The sequence below is a fragment of the Thermobia domestica genome, chromosome 18, assembly GCF_964235325.1.
Source record: "Thermobia domestica chromosome 18, izTheDome1.hap1.1, whole genome shotgun sequence".
Lineage (NCBI taxonomy): Eukaryota > Metazoa > Arthropoda > Insecta > Zygentoma > Lepismatidae > Thermobia > Thermobia domestica.
The window spans coordinates 39,936,364-39,957,821 of record NC_137471.1 but is presented as its reverse complement, the minus strand read 5'-3'; the positions used below and the strand labels follow the sequence as shown (position 1 = coordinate 39,957,821).

The 21,458-nt window shown below is 35.0% G+C and overlaps 1 protein-coding gene across 3 annotated transcripts in view; it reads left to right on the top strand.

Annotated features, from left to right (window-relative positions):
- LOC145675740 (uncharacterized) overlaps positions 1–21,458 on the top strand; it is a 76,462-nt gene that overhangs the window by 39,260 nt on the left and 15,744 nt on the right. For 2 of the 3 annotated variants that reach the window (XM_081746376.1, XM_081746377.1), the window contains exons 2-3: positions 1,866–2,345; positions 9,965–21,011. In XM_081746376.1, coding sequence (XP_081602502.1) covers positions 1,972–2,345; positions 9,965–11,063 — 1,473 coding nt within the window. In that variant the 5' untranslated portion in view covers positions 1,866–1,971 and the 3' untranslated portion in view covers positions 11,064–21,011. Of the gene's footprint in view, positions 1–1,865; positions 2,346–9,964; positions 21,012–21,458 lie in introns of those variants that run through there. The other variant, XM_081746379.1, reaches the window with a different exon arrangement.

Here is a 21,458-nt window from a genome sequence, read left to right as displayed (position 1 = left end):
GGTCGTAACGAACGGTTTTCCTGACGTATGACCCTCTGTCACTTTCTGTGGCTCCGTGGATGAGTGAGCAAAGGCGTGGCTTCATAATCATGAGGTCTAGGGTTCGAGTCCGGTCGAGGGAAGTTGGTATTTTTTCCATTGTTCGTTCCCCATATCTTAAGATGTTTCTCTCCCTCCGTAATCATCTGATGCTCTCAACTGAGTTCTCCACTTGAATTCAACAATTGGTAATGGGATGCTCTCAATTTCGGGTGAGCTTTTACATTTCTACTTACAAAATCAAAATTTTCGACAAAATATGGATGCTATCCGATCATTTTGTCTCCAATTCTGAATTTGCACATGTGAGTGTATTTCTCCTTCATCATATTTGCATCTCCCGTTCTCCTATGTTGTCAGTTATGAGAAAAGACGGCTTGGGAGCAAGATTTCAAATCATAAAAGCGCTATACCAATGGGTTCACTCTCGCTAAGCATTTGATTAAAAGTATATGTTTTCATACTGTAGAATGGGAGCTTTTGTTTTACCTCCCCCCCTGATGTGACAATATTTATTTAGGTTCTGTAAAGTCATTTCAGATCAATCGACTTAAAGAGAGTTCATTCCAACAACAACAGGATTGGACTTTCATTTTTTATCTTCACGAATAGGACAAATATCAAGTAATATATTTGCCCTAAGAACTACACGTCTGAGATTCATCTCATTTTGGAGAAATGATGCTGTAGACGGTAGTGGGAATTTCGCCCAAGTGTACGGGAATTTTCATTGCCTAGCGATTATGCCACCCGCCTTCTTTTAAAGTTAATTCGGTTGCAATACTTCCAGCAAATACTTTGGACTCAACTAGTGGAGCACTCTTGCCGTAAATCTCCATATGGCTGTACCATCCAGAAGTGTCTCTTACTGTACAGTTGTTTTGGTAACTGTATATCTTAAGCTCCTTTCTCCACTTGTTATTCAAAACTTTTGAACAGTATTCGAATCCCACTTGATGCTTGTATTTATTTATTTCTGTACTTTTCCGCTGATTTCAGTTTACAGTTTCTGTTATTATGATTCATTTTTCTTTCTTCAGGACAAGTCACAGTTCAGAATGTAGTTAACTGATCACCGTTTCTTTCCGAAGATTTCCCAAGCACTAAGGAAACCAATAATCTTAGCATTTTTTTTTTCTGTTTTATAGGTTTGACAAAATTGTTATTTAAATTTTGTTAAAGCTTTTACTTCTACTATGTACATTAACGGACGATGCCAGTGTTTACCCTCTCCAAAAACGTTTCGCCTATAACCTTCCCCATATAGATTTTATTTTGAGTGTTCATTACAGATACTGGGCCTAACTTTTATTCTGTTCACAAAAGAACTATAATTATGAACAAATCCTGTTCAGTAGTTTTGTTATTCGTTTCGGGCGTGAATGTACAAGAACCTTACATTGACTATACAAGATCAGTATTGTATCGGTTAACATGAAATACCACGAAAAATCGTAGAATAACCGCGCGTAAAGATAGTGAGATCTAAAGGAGAATATAATACGCAAAGAGAGTATAAATCTGCAGAAAGTAAAGAATAGTGTGGGCATCTTCTATATATATTACAATTCTTCTGAGATGTACATAGATTTGTTGTCTGCGTTATTCGTACTCAAACTACTACGCACTTAGATGCATTGCGTGTGAATATACCTCTATTACTACTACACATTCATTCTTAAGTACTAATGCCAATTTGATGTAGTTTGGCAGATATGAGATAAAATTTTTGTTTTATCGTTGTTTGTATATACAACTCTCGATTCCTTATTATTTTTTTATCTTTCCAGTCTCTGTGATAAATATTTTCTGTATTATTTTTGTAGGAAACGAGTAACTTTTACCTGGAAACACCGTTTAATTCACAGTCACCTTCTAATTAGTTCATGTCCTTTAGGTGATTGTTAGCAAGTAGATGTTGGAATTGTCACAATGGAAGATGAACATAAACTTACATGTGAATTAATTTCTATGCTATCGGAAATTGTGCACGTGGCTGAAAAAAGCAAACGTTTTAATGGAAATCCAGTTGATGAAAATTGTGTGCAATTCACGGATAACAAAGAAGCCAAGCTGACAGTAGTCCATAATGAGAGTCTGATAACACATCAGAACGTTGCATCTCCAACTTCGGGATTACTACCCGCAGTGAAGACTGAGCCAGAAACCAATGATGAATACACATATTTAACCGATTTCGTTGACGAATTAAAAATTGATAAGTTTGCCTCATCTTTAAAATCAGCCGATTCATCGCCATTTGAGGATGGAATTGAAGATGGAAAAGGGGAACCTTATAGTCAAAGGTAATTTCGTAATATATCAAATTTCAAAATCCTGAAAATATTGTATATATATTGTATTTCTTTGTAAAGTATTAACATTTATTTCTTCAATATAATACTTAATAAATTTTTATTTTTCAGACACTGATCTATATATCAGGTTTATCCGAAAGAAAGGTCTAATATTAGTGTTTCTCACATTGAAGTTCCGCTGGCACTGCACAGTAGGCCAAGAACCCCGAAAACATGACGAAAACTTCAAAAATGAAAGTTCGTCAAAGGGTCTATCACCTAACGTATATCATCCAGGTTCCCAATCGTATACAGCTGTCAGTGTTACTGACATATGTTCACTGTTTTGATCAGGAGTGAAAGCCAAAACAAAAATATACAAACGTTTTATGCATTTTCTGTTAGAAAAGGTTAATTTCGCGATATTTTTACGGACATCATATCCACCGATGAGTAACTATTGTTTATCTATATGTGTATATTTTAATTCAATGATACATATCTAGTTTTGACAATATATGTAATTTGTCGACTATAAATGCTTATGGAGAAGTAGGTTGTCAGTCACGAAGAAAAATACATTTTTTGTGGTTTCGTAGGTTTTAATCCGGGAAAAGCGAAGAGAAGATGGAGATTTTCGAAGTGTGATACTTGAATTATTTATGTTTCAGAAAGAATGAACCATTTTTGCCGGTTTTTGCCTGTTTAGATTGTAAGCGCATATTTAGTGTGGATGGTGTGTGAAATTTTGTAACTAAAATACACCATATTAATACCTAGTTTGATCTCTTTTCAAAGCAACACCACATAAAATAACTAATGGAAATCTATTTGACTTCCTGAGGAATGAAGAAGAGAATAGAGAAGCCAAGATGCAGCAGCTTCTCAGAATCGTTTAAGATGAAATATTAGGTAGAGGGATGTTATGTAGTAATGACCAAAAAGCAGTAGTTACCTTTTCCTATCCGATTTTTCATAACCTCAACAAATGCAATTTCGAGTACGATAAGATAGAGAGAAATTATGCGAAAATTTTTTCCAGTCAGCCAATTCAGTCAGAAAACACTCTTGTTTACGCAGCCGCGATAAAGTGCAGAGAACAAAGAAAACTTCACTAGTCAAAAGTACTACAAGAAATCTAGCAAGTTCAACTGCAGCTAACAAGATTTGTAAGTTCTGCACACAATCTGAAAGAGACACTGCAATGTCGTACGATTCAGGTAAATGTCTGACGTTGAATATATGGCGTTTCATGTCCAACACAGGATTCATTTGACGGTGGTAGGGGGCAAATCAGGAACGGTATGACCACGCAAAAGTCTACACAAACTTGTTATTTATGCCCAAACTTGTCACAGAAACCAAAGATATGGACAGTTAGAAGACTTCCATCAGCAGTCCTAAAAATTCCGACACCTTCAGATTTAGACTTTTTACATTATATGTATTTATTATGTTCCTGGGTGGCTTCTTCATGTGGCCTGAAGACTAGATATAAAGAAATGGCAAGTTGGGAAAGAAAATCAGAAAAGCGCAAAGGAAAGGAAGTCAGTCATATAAAAGAAATTAAAAGCTTAAGTTAGGTCTCATAGTAGATTAGCCAAAGCCGGGCGGTAGTGGCACTTGAAAAGAACGCAACATGGCTGGAAGGTTTTTTCACAATGCGGAAACTGTAGCTACGATAATAGGACTCCACACGAAATTCATCGAAAAGTGCTCTGTGCTACTGCAAGCGTTATCTTCAGGACTGGATATCGAGGGAGACAGATTTAAAAACTGTGCAAATGATATCCAGAAATTGTATATTGCAAATTACACGTTATTCTACATGCCATAATCAGTTAAGAAGATTCTACCTCATGGCCAGTCTATCACCGTCCATGCTTGGCTTCCAATAGGACAAATGTTCGAAGAGGCCCGGTATTACATCAGCAGTACCGAGGGCACATTAAGCAGTACCAAGAGCATTACTCATGTAAGTGCTCCAAAAGAAAGGCAGTAGAAAATATTATGTTCCGACTGTTTGTGACACCTGATCCCCTAACTTCCACCATTCGGCAGGCCATGTCTCAGTGAAACAGAAGAAAGCACAGTCGGGAAGTCCTTCCTCTAGTGAAGCCACACGTGCGTGCAACAAGGATTGAGTTTGATTCTGAATAAATAGTCATAGAAGTACCTATGTGTTTATTTTACCACTTTCCTTTTCATTTTACCTTGAGGTTAATACAGTGATGAACAATGTGAATTCTCGATGTGAAATGAGAATGTAAAACATGGAGCACGGGAAATCAGACAACATATTCTAAAAAGAATCAAGCTGGGAAAAAGGTGAGTAACCCGAGATACGAAGACAATCAGCTCAGAATACACAAACTGTTGAGTGATGTAGGTTGTAAAAAAAATGGCTGGGATAGTTTGGGACGTTTCGAAGGATAATAGTGTATAACAAGTATGATTTCACTTGTTGCTAGTTTCACATCCGGTTGTTCTTAAATATCTATACTCATATTACACACACCCGCACACACACTAACATATATATATATATATGAACTTTGTCCACCATTTTCCCTTTTAGTATCAAATTTGTACTGACCAACCTTCTATACTTATGCATACCAAGTTCCATAAAATTTAAAACACGACTTCCTCTTTTTGCCAAGTTTTCGAAGTTCCTTGTCCACTTTGCACTGGTGTAATTAAGTGAACCCTTTCGGACCCAGATCGTTTTCGGCGTTTTCGTACATTTTCAGTTAGTGACTTATTGCTCAAACACTATTTACCCGATTGATGTGGTTTAGAAGCCGGATGTGGCTATTTTTTGGTGTAATTTACATTGCGGTGTTGCCAGTGAGAGAAATATAGGAGTGAAAATTTACGAAAAATTCCCTAACGAATTTCAAGATTTTTTGTAGTTGCCTCCATTGTTCCCATATGGTGGATTCACTTAAAAAAATTCTTTTGTATGTTGACAAGGTACATGAAAAATATGAAGCCGCCGGCTGCCTTATAAAAAGAGGAAGAAAAGTCTCTCTCTCTTATTGTACACAGAGTATTTGTACACTTTTTCCGTCTCAGAAAGAAAAATCAAGAGTTATACATGTGCTTCTGCTTCCCTAATTGTCCTATTGAAATACTGTATGCTGCATTGTGTCTACCAGAAACGAGGCTTTCAGATACTGGTACGCTTGTTCCAATGTCGCTAACAAGAAGGAAAATATAGAAGGAAAAGTGGGATATTTTCCAATTTTCGCACCTAAAATCAAATAATTTTGCGATTGGAAACACTGTTACTTGACACGCCTGTAGTATCTTAAAATAAACTTTGGTACACCACTAATATATCCTAGAAGTATCATGGCTATATCTAATAAACGAAGCATGTCATTAAAGAAATCTCATTCTAGCAAAAAAGAATAACAATTATCTTTCCACTTAAAGAACGTCTACTATAAACCTCAAGTCTGTTTTCCCTAATTATTCTATTACAAGTTTCTGTGGAGCGTTATGTGGGGCAAAGGTAAAAGAAAATGCGAAAATAGAGAAATTTTTAAATTTGAGCTGAAATTTTAGAAGGAAATTCGACACTCAGAAGAAAAAAAACTAATATGGTAAAGTGTCCAACTATAATTAGAAAAAAAATATCCCGATATATTAATTAGTGTCAACACAGGAGCTGATTAAAAAAGTGACACACCTGTGTATGTCTCTCCCCATCTGAGTCCGGAAGGGTTAACAGTCGTACATTTTCGGTATCATCCCAATTGGAAACAGTATATGATATGTTCAACTGTAGGTATAACGTGTCATACTATTGTAGTTTCGACATTTTTTTTTTATGTATGGATTGTTTGCTTCAATAATTCCATTTTTAATTGGTTGATTGATTGGAGTTTAAGGGAAGCTTTAACTTCTTGGCTCTACGTTACTTCTTGACTTGGTAAGCAATCGCTAACAATTCTAATATATCAAAACAAGTTTTCTAAAATACATTAATGCAAAATAAGTAAAGAATAAAATACAAAATAAGTTTTCCATAAAATACGTTTGCATAAAGCAAGACAATGAAAGAAAAAAATGGGAATATAACTAATTAATTAGCAATACGAGTCAAGCATGTAAAGGGAATTATCTAAAATACACTTCATAAAACCTGATGCATTTTAATCGCAAGAACAAATCATGAAATATGGAATTGAAAAAGTTTATCAAGATCAGTATAATAGTATTAGATGGTCGTGAATGATTTTTTGTGTATCAGTATCCCCCCAAAATTTTTTCGTATACTCAGATTATATATATGCATGCATATAACACATAGTTTAAAAGTAAATGTTTGACTAACTTACAAAATTTCGAAGCGAGAGAGAAATGTTTGATGCACCGGTGTTCCAGAAGCTTTTAAATTAGTATAGAAGGGTGATTGCCAATTATGTTAACATGTTTATCAAAGATGAATTTATTTTCATTTACCTGGTTCCATTCAAATTGACAGAAAACAACACCCAATAAAAATAATTACCGAGATGTGGGGAACGGGCTGTACTAGTGCACCTCTCTCTATGCACCATTCTTAACCTCCAGCAACCAGAAACCAACAAAAGCATAGTTATATTGCCGGAGCTGATTTCATTTAAACTAAATGATATCTAGGAGAATGTATTTTCCTAAAACATTTCCACAATTTTATTAACGCTCAACGGGTCAATTCTGATATTCACATGACATGGTGTTAGCTGAAGCGAGTGTTCGTGAGGAAAGTTATTTTCGGTTATTTCGGTACGAAATACCGAACACATAGATACATGCCAAATTTCGTATGCCTAAAGAATACCCAATAAAATGCTTCTTCCTGGTGCCGTTCGTATAAAACAGAATAAAGTTATAATAATTTTCTTAATATTTCAGTACATTTCTTGTTATTTTATTGCTGGATTGCGTATGATGGTAATCGACCACTATTTCTGTGGCTTCATCATTCATATTGGACAAGTTCAAACATATGTCAAGCATGCAGACGGCTACGAAAATTTACCTGCGTTGAGGCTCTCATAACGGAATGCCGACATCTGACGTATAGTTCATAAACATGATATATAGCCATGAAGCCTGTCGAAAATGGTTACTACGCAGAGTGGAACTTCAGGGATAGAGATATAATTGACATAATAAACTGTAATCTGTGAAAAGTTTGTAAAATAAATTATAACATGATGCTCTTTCTTTTTTACTTAAACAGAAATTGTAGAACCAGAATTGGTACGAAGTATCTCAGTAGCTTTTGAAATTCTGATAAGATGTTTGATGTTCCATTAAAATGAAAGTTCAAATGATTGAGCAATAGAACCGTAGTATAATTTGCATCGAATCAAAAATATTACACCTTGAACCCTTCCATGATGATATGAAACGGCAACAAGCACATTTATGTCGAAGAGTTTATTAAGTGTGTACCATAAGTCATGATGATTTATTGTACCCTGAATTTGGGCCATATTAGCATACAGGTTGCTAGTGTCATCAAGATAATTGGTTCAACAGGGAAACTTTTTGAAGAAGGAAAGATTATTTATTTAAAAAAGACATGCATGATACGATCAGCAAGCAAAATTATTTTAACTGAAGCCGTCCTGCTATTAACTAAGATATCTGAAACAGTTACAAGTGACAAGATCTTCAACGTAATCCTTGCGGGACTTAAGAGCCGGAATATACTTCGTAACTGTTTTGAGAGTCAATGCAAATATTGTAATACGGAGGTCGATGCTTTAAGGTAAAACCCTGTTAAATGAAGGACTTCTTACAAGGGAGTGTTATCGCATTGCAATGTGAACGAAATTGATTTCTGCGCTATGTGTCCAGTTTTTGGTGCATCATCCTTCTTTCTCACGTTAAGCGAAAGAAGGCATTTATGAAAAATACCTTTAAGGCGAATGAAATTGTCAGCAATAGATCGGAGAGAGCTAAATGACACTAAAATTTTCTGGAGAGAGGGCTATAATAGTAACACATATCGCGCTAATTCATTATCCCTCAATTTCATTAGATGGGGCCGTGGTGGCTCCTAGCTCCTACCAAGTGGACTCTGAGGTAGACAAAAACCGTTTTCGTGGGGTTTTTCGGGGTTCGACCGTTTCCTCCCATTTTCTTCATTCCAATATTTCATTCATTCGCCATAATCAGTATCTCGTTTAGCCTAGCCGGCATAACAGTGGGACGTAAGCTTAAGATTTCATACATTTTAAATTGCTTAGACAGAATTCTTGCCTGAATGGATGTGTCGCTTGTAGTACGACTTTTGGCTTTTGGATTGGAATGATCCGAACCTAAATTCGTTAAGGTTGAAAAGTTTTTGTCCATGTAGGATTAAACGGTTGCAGTAGTCCAAGCATATTATCAGAAAAGGAGTTCTGCAATGTCATTAATACTCCATGATTCACGTCTGACTAGGCACAGTAATGGAACGGAAATGGACAAACTCATCAAAGAGTATCGCTAAATCAAAAATACTATAATTGTGCTGTTACAATTATAGGCTTCTTCCGGATCAGTTACTCAGCAGGACTTCCTTTAATTTTTCAAAGTGGACATGACACGTTAGCACTGGTCAATTCATCACGCAGGCTTCAAATGTCAGTGCAATTATCAGACTCTTTGAGAAGTAACAGGAATTTGTAGCTTTACGCCTTCTAAGATTTATTGAAATTTTGCTCTCTCATTCGGAAATCAAAAGGGGTTAGTAATTCGGACCTCAAGTGTCCCGACAAACGTGATAAGAACGCGGCAAAGAACGTGAAGGTGCTCATTGAAAACAGCACGAGATCCTGTGATTAGCTGTCTTGGACAGCCTCCACCATCTTCTGAAGTGGAAATACAGGCAATATCTATATCAATTTTCTCAAAAATAGATGCATGGTTACTCGTGGTGGTTTGATTACTAGGATGAATATATTTATGTTCGTGAAATATTTGTCGATCAGTACGCTTTCAGAGATAGCGTCTTCGTTAAAAATTAACATCAGCATCTCCTTAATGAAGCCTATTATGTGATGGGTACTATCGTACTTGGAAATTTTAGCCTTGTAAGTAGTGGTACGGTTAAGTTTCTTCCGCATTCTTAGTTTAAAGTGTTTGAAAATAAAGGCAATCTGCTGCTGGGAAGGTTTATGTGGCAAATTGTAATCGCTCAAGTAAAGAAAACTCTCACGCCATTTGATTTCATCAGAAATCAGGGTAATAATGATAGAAATGAAAATCGTCATGTGCATTTATTATGTCTTACTGAAGTTGAGATACTCTTACGTAAGAGTGACATGTTAATATAGCGAAATGATACTTTTACCACACGTATCCAACTATTAATCTCAGAGTGATAGTTTTGTTTCCTTTCATAGTTAATTTCCCCCTGATCACCTTAGTAATTAAGGCACAGTATATTATTTCGATATCAGCGTGTAATTGTTATATTACTCAAATGATTTATTAACCAGCAATGAATCTAATTTCTTTACCAACGTTGTAACACTATATTCTTCGTCTTTTGTTACGAAGCATGGTATCCAGTCGGTGTCTTGTATTCAGCAATTGATTTTTCTGTCACACGTAAAAGTATATTTTATATTTTTTAGATCGCATAGCGAGGCTTGGAGTGAGTACAAAAATAGACAAACACTTGACCAAAATTTCGAATTGACATTACATACTTCTGTAAATCATACGAGTGCGGAAATCGATACCCAAAGGTCCACTTCATTAATTCAGGTGCCAAATGATACTAGATGTTCATTACGCGGATATCCTATTGATGGGACAGAGCACACTGTAGAATCTATATTTGTAAATGAAAGCGTATCACATACAGCCGAAACAACAGAAACTCCTATTATATGTGGAGAGACATGTACTACAAAACGTGTGTTAAAGACTCATATTGTTACACAAAAAGGTGCAAGTCCAACTAATTGCCCACAGTGTTCCAAAACGTTTACCTCTAAAAAAAATTTGAAGACCCACATGTTTAGTCATACAGAGGAAAGACCGCATACCTGCGTCTATTGTGGAAAGGGTTTTAGTTCGGAAAGTGCATTGAAATACCACTTGCTTACTCATACAGGGGAAAGACCGCATACCTGCACGTATTGTGGAAAGGCTTTTAATCAGAAATGTACCTTAAAATTACACTTGCTTATTCATACAGGAGAAAGACCGCACACCTGCACTTATTGTGGAAAGGCTTTTAAGCAGAAAGTTACTTTAAAAGGTCACTTGCTTATTCATACAGGGGAAAGACCATATAGCTGCACTTATTGTGGAAAGGGTTTTAGTCTGAAAGGTACTTTGAGTCGTCACTTGCTTACTCATACAGGGGAAAGACCGCACACCTGCACCTATTGTGCAAAGGCTTTTAGTACCAAAAAGGGATTGAAATACCACTTGGTTACTCATACAGGGGAAAGTTCACATACCTGCACCTATTGTGGAAATGCTTTTAGTACCAAAAGTGGATTGAATTACCACTTGCTTACTCATACAGGGGAAAGACCTCACATCTGCACTTATTGCGGAAAGGCATTTATTCGGAAATGTAGTTTAAAACGTCACTTGCTTACTCATACAGGGAAAAGGCCACATACCTGCACTTATTGTGGAGAGGCTTTTATTACCAAAAGTAGTTTCAAATGTCACCTGCTTACTCATACAGTGAAGATAAGGCATCCGTGCACCTAGTGTCGAGAAGCTTTTAATCACAAAGGTAGTTTGATATGTCACTTGCCTACTCACAGTGTTTACATGGCATACTTGAACCTATTGTGGAAAGGATTTTAGTACGAAAGATACTTTGAAATGTCACATGCTTGCTGATATAGGTGCAAGACCACAAGCTTGCATTCTGTTGTAAAAAAAAATTTTAGAATCTCTGCTTTAAAGAAACACTATTACTCATTCAGATGCAAAACCACATGCTTGCCTTCATTGTGAAAAACGTTTACTAGAATATGACTTGAAGGATCATGCCATTACTCATACAGGTGTACGTCCATTTAGTTGTACGCAATGTGGCAAAGGGATTTCAAAGAAGACTCACATGCTTACTCATAGGATTAAAAGCCACATTGCAACACATAATGGGACAAGGTCTCAATTAGAAAGGTTGTTTAGGGGTTCGAATTAGTACTAATGGATGTGAAAAACCAAACGCTAGTACTTAGTTCAGTATGTTCACTACACAAGGTGTTATAAATACTTATACAATTGAATGTCCATTAGTTGCACTATAAGCAGCAAAAGAATTTTAACCGAAAGTTGCTTAAAGATCCAGATGTTCATTGATATAGGTGAAAACCAAATCTCAGCCCTTATAGTGGCATGCCCTTCAATTACAAAAGCAATTTCACAGTGCATTCTTCCTCATACATTTAAAACTTTACATCATCTTAGTTATTGCGGCAAGGCTATTATTCGTAAAAGACACGTCGCTGTTCTTATTCTTAGAAGGCGATTGCTTAAAAAATAAACTAAAAGCGTCGCGTGCTTATTCATACAGATGGCTGATGACATGCTTAAACTAATTGTGGCAAAATGCTTACTTAATGCAACACATTCCTTATGCATGTGAAAGTCACCATTCTTTCAAGCTTAGAGAAGAAGTTACTGAGAAGCGATATAAAAGAACTCAGTCTTTTTCATGTAGGACAAAATGAAGCAGTTGCGCACAATATAACTAAGGTTTTACTACAAATGTCATCTTGTAACTCTGGTTTGAAATAACGGGCTGTAGCCCTTCAAAACTATCCACTTTCTTACCCACAAATTTCTTCAAATATTTCAGTTGTGAAGATATTTTTTTTTATTTCAAACTCCATGATAAAAGAGAACGTCACCAATAATGCCGGGTAATTCAAGAGGACATTTTATTTTACTACACCCGAACTTACTTTATTATGGTACTAATGAAGTAATTTTGATGAACATTAGTAATCAAAATCTACTATGTGTTATGTAATTAATAATTTGCTCGTTTCGATAAAAAAAATTGTAACCCTGAAAGTCTTTTTACGAACCCATTGCTAAAAAATTTCTCTACATAAGAGAAAACAATATTTTGTTTTCAGTATACTAAGCAAACGTAGGTGAGAATATAAAAACATTTTTAAATATTTTCTTTTAAAAATTTACTGTACAAATATCTCCGGTTCCAAATACTGTAGAGTAGTTCAGAAGGTTTGAAGTCTTACGTCTATTCGGATAGATCATATTCTAGGTTTCACTGTAGAAAAATATTTATTGCTTAAGGCGATTTGACGAACGACACCCTTTACATTCTAGTGAAAAATCACTTCGTAGCACTTCCTGTGGGAAGACCTTTACTCATAAAGATAATACGAAGAAAAATATTTATTTATACATTGATAGACATGTGTTCTCTTTGGCGAAGCGTTTTGTACGACAGTTCGCTAAACAACTTACATCCCTATTAGTGCAGGCGAAGGGACGTTTCATTAAAAATAGTACAGCGTTTATTACGAAACCTTTTAAATAATCTAGTGTTTTTTCATACTGGCAGACATCCAACTCGCTGCATTTATTGTTGAAAGACTTACTTGAAAAACTGGAATATAGTTCACATGGTTAATTGTAGAAACAGTTGAAAGCAATTATATTTGCATTAACTGTGGCAAAACTGTTGACTGAAAAAGTAGTATTAAAATATACATGCTTATTCATAAAGCTTAAAAAACAAACAGTTTCATTCATTTTTCTATTTGAAGTGCCTACTAATAGAACATATTCATCACACGCCTATTCTAGTAATACGAAAGAACACAATTAGGAATGTATTGGAAAGTAAAATCATATTAAGCAGCTGAAATACCATATATCTGTGCTCAGCGTGTAAAGGGATTCACTAGAGAGCATGCCTTGAAAGTACACAACGTAAGTCATACACATGAAGGGTCAATTATTTGCAGTGACGGTGGCAGAGCCTTTTATCAGCAGAGATTTTTTGAAGGTCCTGTATGCTCATCCAGGAAAAAAAAGAACATTTCTTCGCTCAGTGCGGCGCTGCTCTTACAGTCCTGGATCCACAGTACATGCCTGTAAAAATTTGTGGGTGCACGGAGTTTTATTGTTGCATCGTGTTCTTCGACCTATCGTTGTCTACTTTTTCTTGGGTAACCATCCCAATTATGGTCGCTTATCTCCAGAGATGCCATTTTCCAATACGGCCACCAAATAAGCAACCAACATGCATAACTAAGAAACTAAGTCACCTAAGAAAGTGATTTTGGTGTCTAATCATAATCTTTCGAGGTCAGGGAAGAAAAATATTACCATAAAATTGCTATATATTCAAGAATGTTATATATTACAGACAAAAATACACTATGTATATACAGGGTGAACCACTTTAATTCATCCACGGGAATATCTCGAAAACCACAAACCAAATCAAAAGAAGTTTTCAATTATATTTGATCACCACAAAGAGAGACACATTTTGGCGTACTCTTTTATACCAATATATTAACAGTGTTGCCAATCCATCACAATGTTGTATTTTTTATTGTTACTACGCCAGGTTATTGCAAATTTCAAATCTACATTTAAAAAGAAAATAAACAATACCACACTTACTTTTCAGTGTTGTAAACTAACGATGCTACAATATCAAAAACATTAAAAACAACCAAACATTGATGGCTTCTGAAATAAAAATTACGCAAATGAGACGTACGGAACAAGACATATCGAATGCACCTTAGTGTCTAATACTAAATCATGATTTGACTATTTTGATTAGATTTGAACAAAATTGTAATAAATTAAAAATTTGTCTTTTTGAAAAGGCTTTATTTCGGAAACAAAGTTAATATCCAAAATGGCTTTACGTTTACAATATATGTAAAAGCAGTAAATCAAATATTGTGCAATTAGTGCCATTATGAATTAATATTTGTTAGTGTTCCAAAATATCATTAATATAAACAAATTGAACCATTTGAAAAGGTGCTGATGTGGCTAAACAACTGAGTATTCTTACAATATTTCCCACATATAAACATTATACACAACATTTTAGCAACAAAAATATTTAGTCTCTAATATTACTTTATCATGTTTAATATATGCTATTTTTTTGTGTCAAAATATAAAATATCAATATCAACACATAAAACGAAGTGGTTTCATTAAGAGCACTGTGTGACCGTTTTACAATTTAAGTATTTCCCGCACATATCTTATACCTCACATTTGAGCAACCTTTTTATTTAAATCACTAAAAGTAGTTTATTTTTGCAAATAAAGATTAAAGATTACCTAATATGCGTCCAAATTTATAAGTCTGAAACAAAATGCATGTGACTTACAGCTGAGAATTTTCACAGCGCTTGTAGCAAAGACAGTACATTGTACACAACAGTTGGAATTTCTTACATATATATTGTTTACAATTATTTGTTTTGCAAGAACACACTCGCAATACAGCATCTGGTAAAGATCAGAAACACTTTTTTGGCCTCAGGAAACCGTCTACTTCCTCCCATCCAAATTTCACAGGTCTTTCAGTAATATGTTCCTTTTCTAATGACAGCAGAGATTCTCCGATGACCAAGTACGCACTTTTAATGGGACCTCGAATAGTAGATGAAGTGAGTTGCAGCTCTGATGAGCTTAGGGCTCAGTCGATAAAGTTCATAGCATAAACCATCGAAAAATTTCTACTTTAGTCGATTTCGCCCACACTTTCGTAAAATATGTTTCTGCATTCCTCATGTCTTCAGCTGAGAGACTGCTTGTTTCAGCAAAATGAAGAAGAGAATTTGTTGGTTGTGCGTTCAGTGCTGCATTTTTTGTACCCACTTTATTTACAATGCCATTGCCAGTAAGAATGTGAGCCTTGAGGACGACGCTACTCGTTTTGTCTCTAAGTGTATCATATAAGTGGTGAATAGGAATGAAACGATTCTTTTCTCCCACCCCAAACGTTACCTACAATTATTTCAGCCCTTTACTACTCAAAGTAACAAAATAGCCACATTAGTATCATTGGACAACTCGCTGTACGCCGCGTTCAAGTGCCCAGTATGTGTGAGGTACAATTCTTTCGTCGGCTTCTTCACTCTGATGTAATCACTTCAATATTAGTTATGTTTCCTTTTATGCGTACGGTAGCAGGAAGGGCACTGTCAGTTATTACCATTCCGCTTGTAACAAGAATTAAGTTTGTTGAAGGTTTTTCAAGTATCATTTTTTTGCTAATGCTTCCAGCATTATTTTATTTTCTATGGCATTCCAGAATTTCAGTTTGGATTGGTATATGAGTCTGAGACTGAAGGCAAGCGAGATGAATAGATCCGGTAGTGTCTGGTTGACGTACTTTCTTAGTTTCTTTGAGTGAATTGTCACAAGAACTGTCAGAAATAAAGTGTATTTGTTTGGCTGGGCATACTTTAGTGGTTTTGCTTCTCCAAAGTTATTAAATACTGACATATTCAACATTCTTATCTGCGACATGAAATCAACAACTACAGTAGTCCGTGTTTGAAATATTGGATGAAATGAGGTACTCTTGTCGATTGTTTCTCCAAATGCGATACTTGCTCATACTATGTTGGTCTCGAAGGTGCATCACCTTCAAACAACTAACTTGAGTTTACGAGATCATGAGAGAGTATTTCTTGCATTGTCAAACCTCTTTCATTTGCAATGTGATTTCCTTCTGAATATGGGCAAAATCCCTTGACTTTTTCAATTCTGTCCGTCAGTTTCCTTTCTTTGGTAAAGAAGCGCTCTTTTCTAAATTTCTCATTGTTACTGCTTGTATCTCTTAATACACCTACAATTTTCGCTCTCACATCCTCAGAAACAATTTGCTTTGTCACAATGTTGTGTAAAATAAAAAGAACCATCAAATTTGAATGGATAACCTTCTGCTATTATGAACTGAAGCAAACGATTGGCTTTGCTTCCCTGTTAATTCATGATGAACTGTTTCTGTGTGACTCACTACCTGTGCATTTATAAGATTGTTCCAAACATTGGCAATGGCGACAACTTCGTGATAAGTCAGTTGCCATTCAGTGACGTACTGAGTTTTACGCGTTTGTCCAATTATTCCTCTCGTACTTTTTACAGCTCGTTTAATTGTTTCATATCTGGGCTCACTGCGTGTAATGGTACCGGCTTTCCAGAAATTACAAACTGACCATTCAAGAACTTTTCATGCAAGTAAGTACAATCTATTCCAAGGCGCTTCATCAATTCCAAGTATCATGATTCATAACGTAAATAATTTAGGTAATTGAATTGCTGAAATATAGGAATTAATGACTCAACGGTCTCAACGTGTAAATTCCAGTCTCTTCGAGATCAGACGTTACAAAAATTTTGATGAGTCCTTCAATGTTAAGGAAATTGTTGAGGTAACTGCAAAGTTCTGATTTGTCGTTACATTCAATCACAAATCTTAAAAAGCAGTCTCTTAGTTATTGATCTGAAACTCAGTTGAGTATGGAGGAATTTACATTTTTCTTCTCTATTTTGCAAGGCCAGTTGAAACTGATTTACTTCTTTAAGCAAATTGTTGTATGCTTTCTTTTCGTTACTACTCCAGAGAGCATCATTTTCTCGAGTACTTCAGAGACAATTAACAGTCCTTGAAACGCCAGAACATATTTTCCATTTAGTACACTCTTAACTGAATTCACTCTTAAGATCTCTGTTTCAACCAGAACATCATCGAAACCACTACCAAGGAGGTACTTCCCACCACACCGTAGAGACACTTTTGTGGAATGAAACATTCTAAGCATTGGCAATATGTCATAACATTCCTTTGGGTTACTTAGAACTATGTACACAACTGTACAGAATACTCCTTCGTCGCAGAAGACCGGAAGGTTAGGTTATCTCAATAGTTGTCTCACAGATTCAAAGATTTTAATGGCAGTACACACAGTAGTTTAATCGGTAACTGGGGAGGGAATAACTGGCAGAAACCCAACATGTTTAATTGGTACAACTTTGGATGAAATTAAATAGTGTATATTTCTCCAGTTTTTGATACGAGCTTAGCGCCGCCTGAAAACGCACCACATCGAGTAAGAGAAATAAACTCAGTTTTTAGAGCACATGTGGATGCCTCATCAGATGAATGAATGCCAACATCCTCAGCTACTTTAAAATTGTTCGGAAGAGCAGGGTTGGTTGTACTCTTCCTTCGATTTAGTATTTTTTTTCGACACGGTAGCTCACACAAAATTTACAAGTTCTGTTCATCAGTGTAGTTTGTGAAATCTTTTTACTGGGGATCTCTTCTGATGTTTTATGTTGAAAAAGAATCACGGCAGTACGATGGCTCTCAAATGTACCTGAGAGCGGTGAATATCCTCAAAGTCGAACTTGTCAATAGCTCCTACTGTAAAGTCTCTTAAGTTGAAATGACTTGGAATCGGTATGTCAGCTTTTGACCTCCTCCGAAATAAATTCCTGCGTACGCCCTTGCGTATATTATATACAATACTTCAATATATCACAAATTTAAGGTAATATTTGAATTCTCTGACCCCGAAAACCTATGATTCGACACCAAGATCACTTTCCTAGAAGACTTAGTTCCTTAGTTATGTATGTTGATTGCTTCCTTGGCGGCCATATTGGAAAATGGCGCCTGTGGAGGTAAGCGACCATAATTGAGATGTCTACCCAAGAAAAAATAAAAAGCGATAGGTCGAAGAACACGATGCAACAATAAAACTCCGTGCACCCACAAATTTTTACGGGCATGTACTGTGGATCCCGGCCTATTAAGGACAATGGTCATTTCAAGCTCCATGTGCATAATCATAGACGACAGAAATTACATCCATGCACTGAGTATGAGAAAGGTTCTAGCAACAAGAATTGTTAAAAGTATCACATGTTTACCCAAAGCGGAGAGAGATCACATTGGTGCGCTGAGTGATGCAAGAATTTTCGCAAGAAGAGTATTTAAGCTCGTATATACTTATACAGCAGACGCAACATAAATTCGCTGAAAGTGCCAAAGCAATTACGTTGAAGCTTTACATCAAATCTTACCATCTTAACCATACAGGAGTATAATAATTTAATAGCACTGAGTGTGGCAAAGGTTTTAAATACCGGGGTCATTTAAGGTACCATATGCAAACTCATACCGGAAAGAAGTCATTTATTTGTATTGAAGGAGGAAAATGTATCTCAAAAAGCTAGATTGTAGTAGAATACGCTTAGTGATAAAGTGGAGAAACCGCGCCGCTGGTATTTGTGTGACAAAGCTTTTGACAACAGGGGTTTTTTTAGGTCCCATATGCATAATCTTAAAGAGGACTCATATACTTGCAATGAGTATGGTAACCTTTCCGGATAAACGATGGTTAAATTCCCATGTGCAGAGACGTAATATTTTACTAAAGATATATGTGCGAAACGTTATAAAAATGCATATATGTTTTAGGAAACATCAAACTTTTCGTTTCAGAACCAGAAATCACATTTATGTTATCACGAGTTTTTGTGAAATTCGGCGTTACACCCGATTAATCCGAATATAGAAAAAAGCGGAATATTCTTAATAAAAACTAAAAAGAGGTTTTTCAATATTGTTTATCTTAAAAATCATTGTGTTTACTCGGAAACGTGTACAACATTAAATTAGGTTCATAAAATCCACAAACTAGGATGGCATGATGTCTCTTTCTCGGGTTTAAACTTCTTTGTTCTGTTTCACTAAGGGTCCTTATACTCATCTTGTTGTCACGAAAACGAAAAACTTTCAAAATGAATTACAGTCAACACAAACAGCAAAATTTGTGTGTTACTGCAGAGTAGATTTATTAACGGTAATGCTTCTAACGAGGCTAAAATTTAAGTTTAAAATTTGTGTGTCAAAAAGTAAATGAACATGCAAATTCCATGCAGCTGCAAGTCTAATCATAAGACAATGCTTTCTTCCAGAAATAAGAATATCAAAATATTAAATCGAATGTAGGAAACCATTTATTTTATAGAGGTCTTGAGAAACCACTCTTAAGTTTTGGTGTGAAAGCACTTTGAATTGCACTACTTCAGGCAAGCACCTTTGGATGAAAAAAAAATTTCAGTTGGAAATGGTTACTTATAAAAGTGTTACCCCCGTTTGCTCTGTGTATCAAAGTGGTTAGTAGCAAAGGCACTTCACAAAAGCATATCAACCTGTACTGTTGAAAAATTTCTTTTTGCATCAAGTGTAGCAAACTTTTACCAAGGGAAATAGTTTGAATTCTCAAAAGTGTACTTATGTTGGCCAATATCCACACAGCAATGATATCTTTAAAACGTTTCTAAAACGTGACATTTTCCTTCAAAAAATGTATCATACTTCCCTTAAGGACTTACATTACATACGTTTTTGATAACATTTTCCAAGTAATACTGAAAATATGCTCGTAATACATTCAGAAACGTAGAAATATTTTATACACCGTTAAAAAAGATTCCAACAAATTTTTTTCTGAACGATTTACAAACATTACTCTAAATGAATTCGAAACGTTTTATACAATGTCAACGGAATGGTTTTTAAAATGTTTCGCATGGGATATTTTAAAATGGCTTACAAAAAACCGAAAATAATTTATCAAGGATGAAGGAAAATTTTTCAAAATATTTTTACAATGTATTGAGTAGGCAAGTAAAATGACTTCTGAAGATTTTTCATTCTTTTTTAATAAAGATTAATGTTCTCTAAAATATTATTTTAAAATATTTCCCATAAATAATAGAAAGTGTCTTATGTACAAGAAAAAATTAGTGAATATTTTCTGTACATGACAAAAAGTCTTTAGACAATGTTTTCCTGTATATGACAAAATACTTTCTGTATATGACAAAAAAATATTTAGTGAATATTTTCTGTACATCACAGAACATATACACAGAATATTTTCTGTGCGTCATAAAAGAATATTTAGAGAATATTTTCTGTGCATCACAGAAAATATTTAAAAAAATACTTTCTGTGCATTACAGAAAAAACTTAGAGAATATTTTCTGTACATAGAAAATATTCAGATAATATACATTTCTCCCTAATATAGTTCGAAGTTTCTTTCTTTAACATTGAAGGAAATGAATGCTGAACAGTTTTCCAACACTTGTAAGTTAAAAATATTTGGATTTCATTCTTACGAATTGATGGGGTGGAATCGGATGTTGAAACCGGTTTAGTATACACGGAAACTTCTATCATCACATAAATTTGTGGAAATAAATTCTACTACTTATAGGTTGGAAAATGTCTTCAGTAATCATCTATTTCTGTTTTGAGGAAACAAACATATTTCAGACAATGTAGGTTTGTTATTATGGTGACGAACAAATAATACCAAAGGGAATAAAAGTATGCAGTATATAAAATCTTCCCCGTTAAAGCGTTCAAAAATCTTAGGGGGTATTTCATGTGTGTTCTGAGTCTACTTATAGTAACCAATTAAAAGCATATCAACTACTGTTTGAAAAATGAATCACATATTTTCTGTGCAAAAAATCATACCTGAAATTAATTTAACATAATACGAATTCCTGAGACGCGTTTGTTTAAAAAAAATATTGTCTTCAAAAAAATAATATATAAATTCTATAATAATAATAAAAGCTAGAATTGAATTTAAGAAAAAATGGATTTCTTTTATTTTTTAGAATTTAGTCAATGGAGATGTACAGCTATACTACCCAGAACCTTAATTCCAAAAAAAGACACTATGAGTCAGTAAAGATAAGCAAAAGTTAATAAAATATTGTTAAATAAAAAAATTTAAAAAGAAGAGTATTAAAAAATTAATTTTTAATCCGATTCTCATTACCATGACCATACAAATCCATTTGCCAAGTAGTGCAGATCCCTGCCTCAACAAGACCGGAACCCCTTCCGAATAAAATAATTATTTAATTTAAAAAATCCCGATCACTTATATATATCTAGTTTAGAATCACACATTAGCAATATCCTAAATATAAACCTACCATAAATCAGATGCTGAGACTGTTAAGGTAAATAATAATTGATAAATATGTAAACCGCTTTTTTTAAGGTGTATTTCTAAAAGGGGATAACAAAAC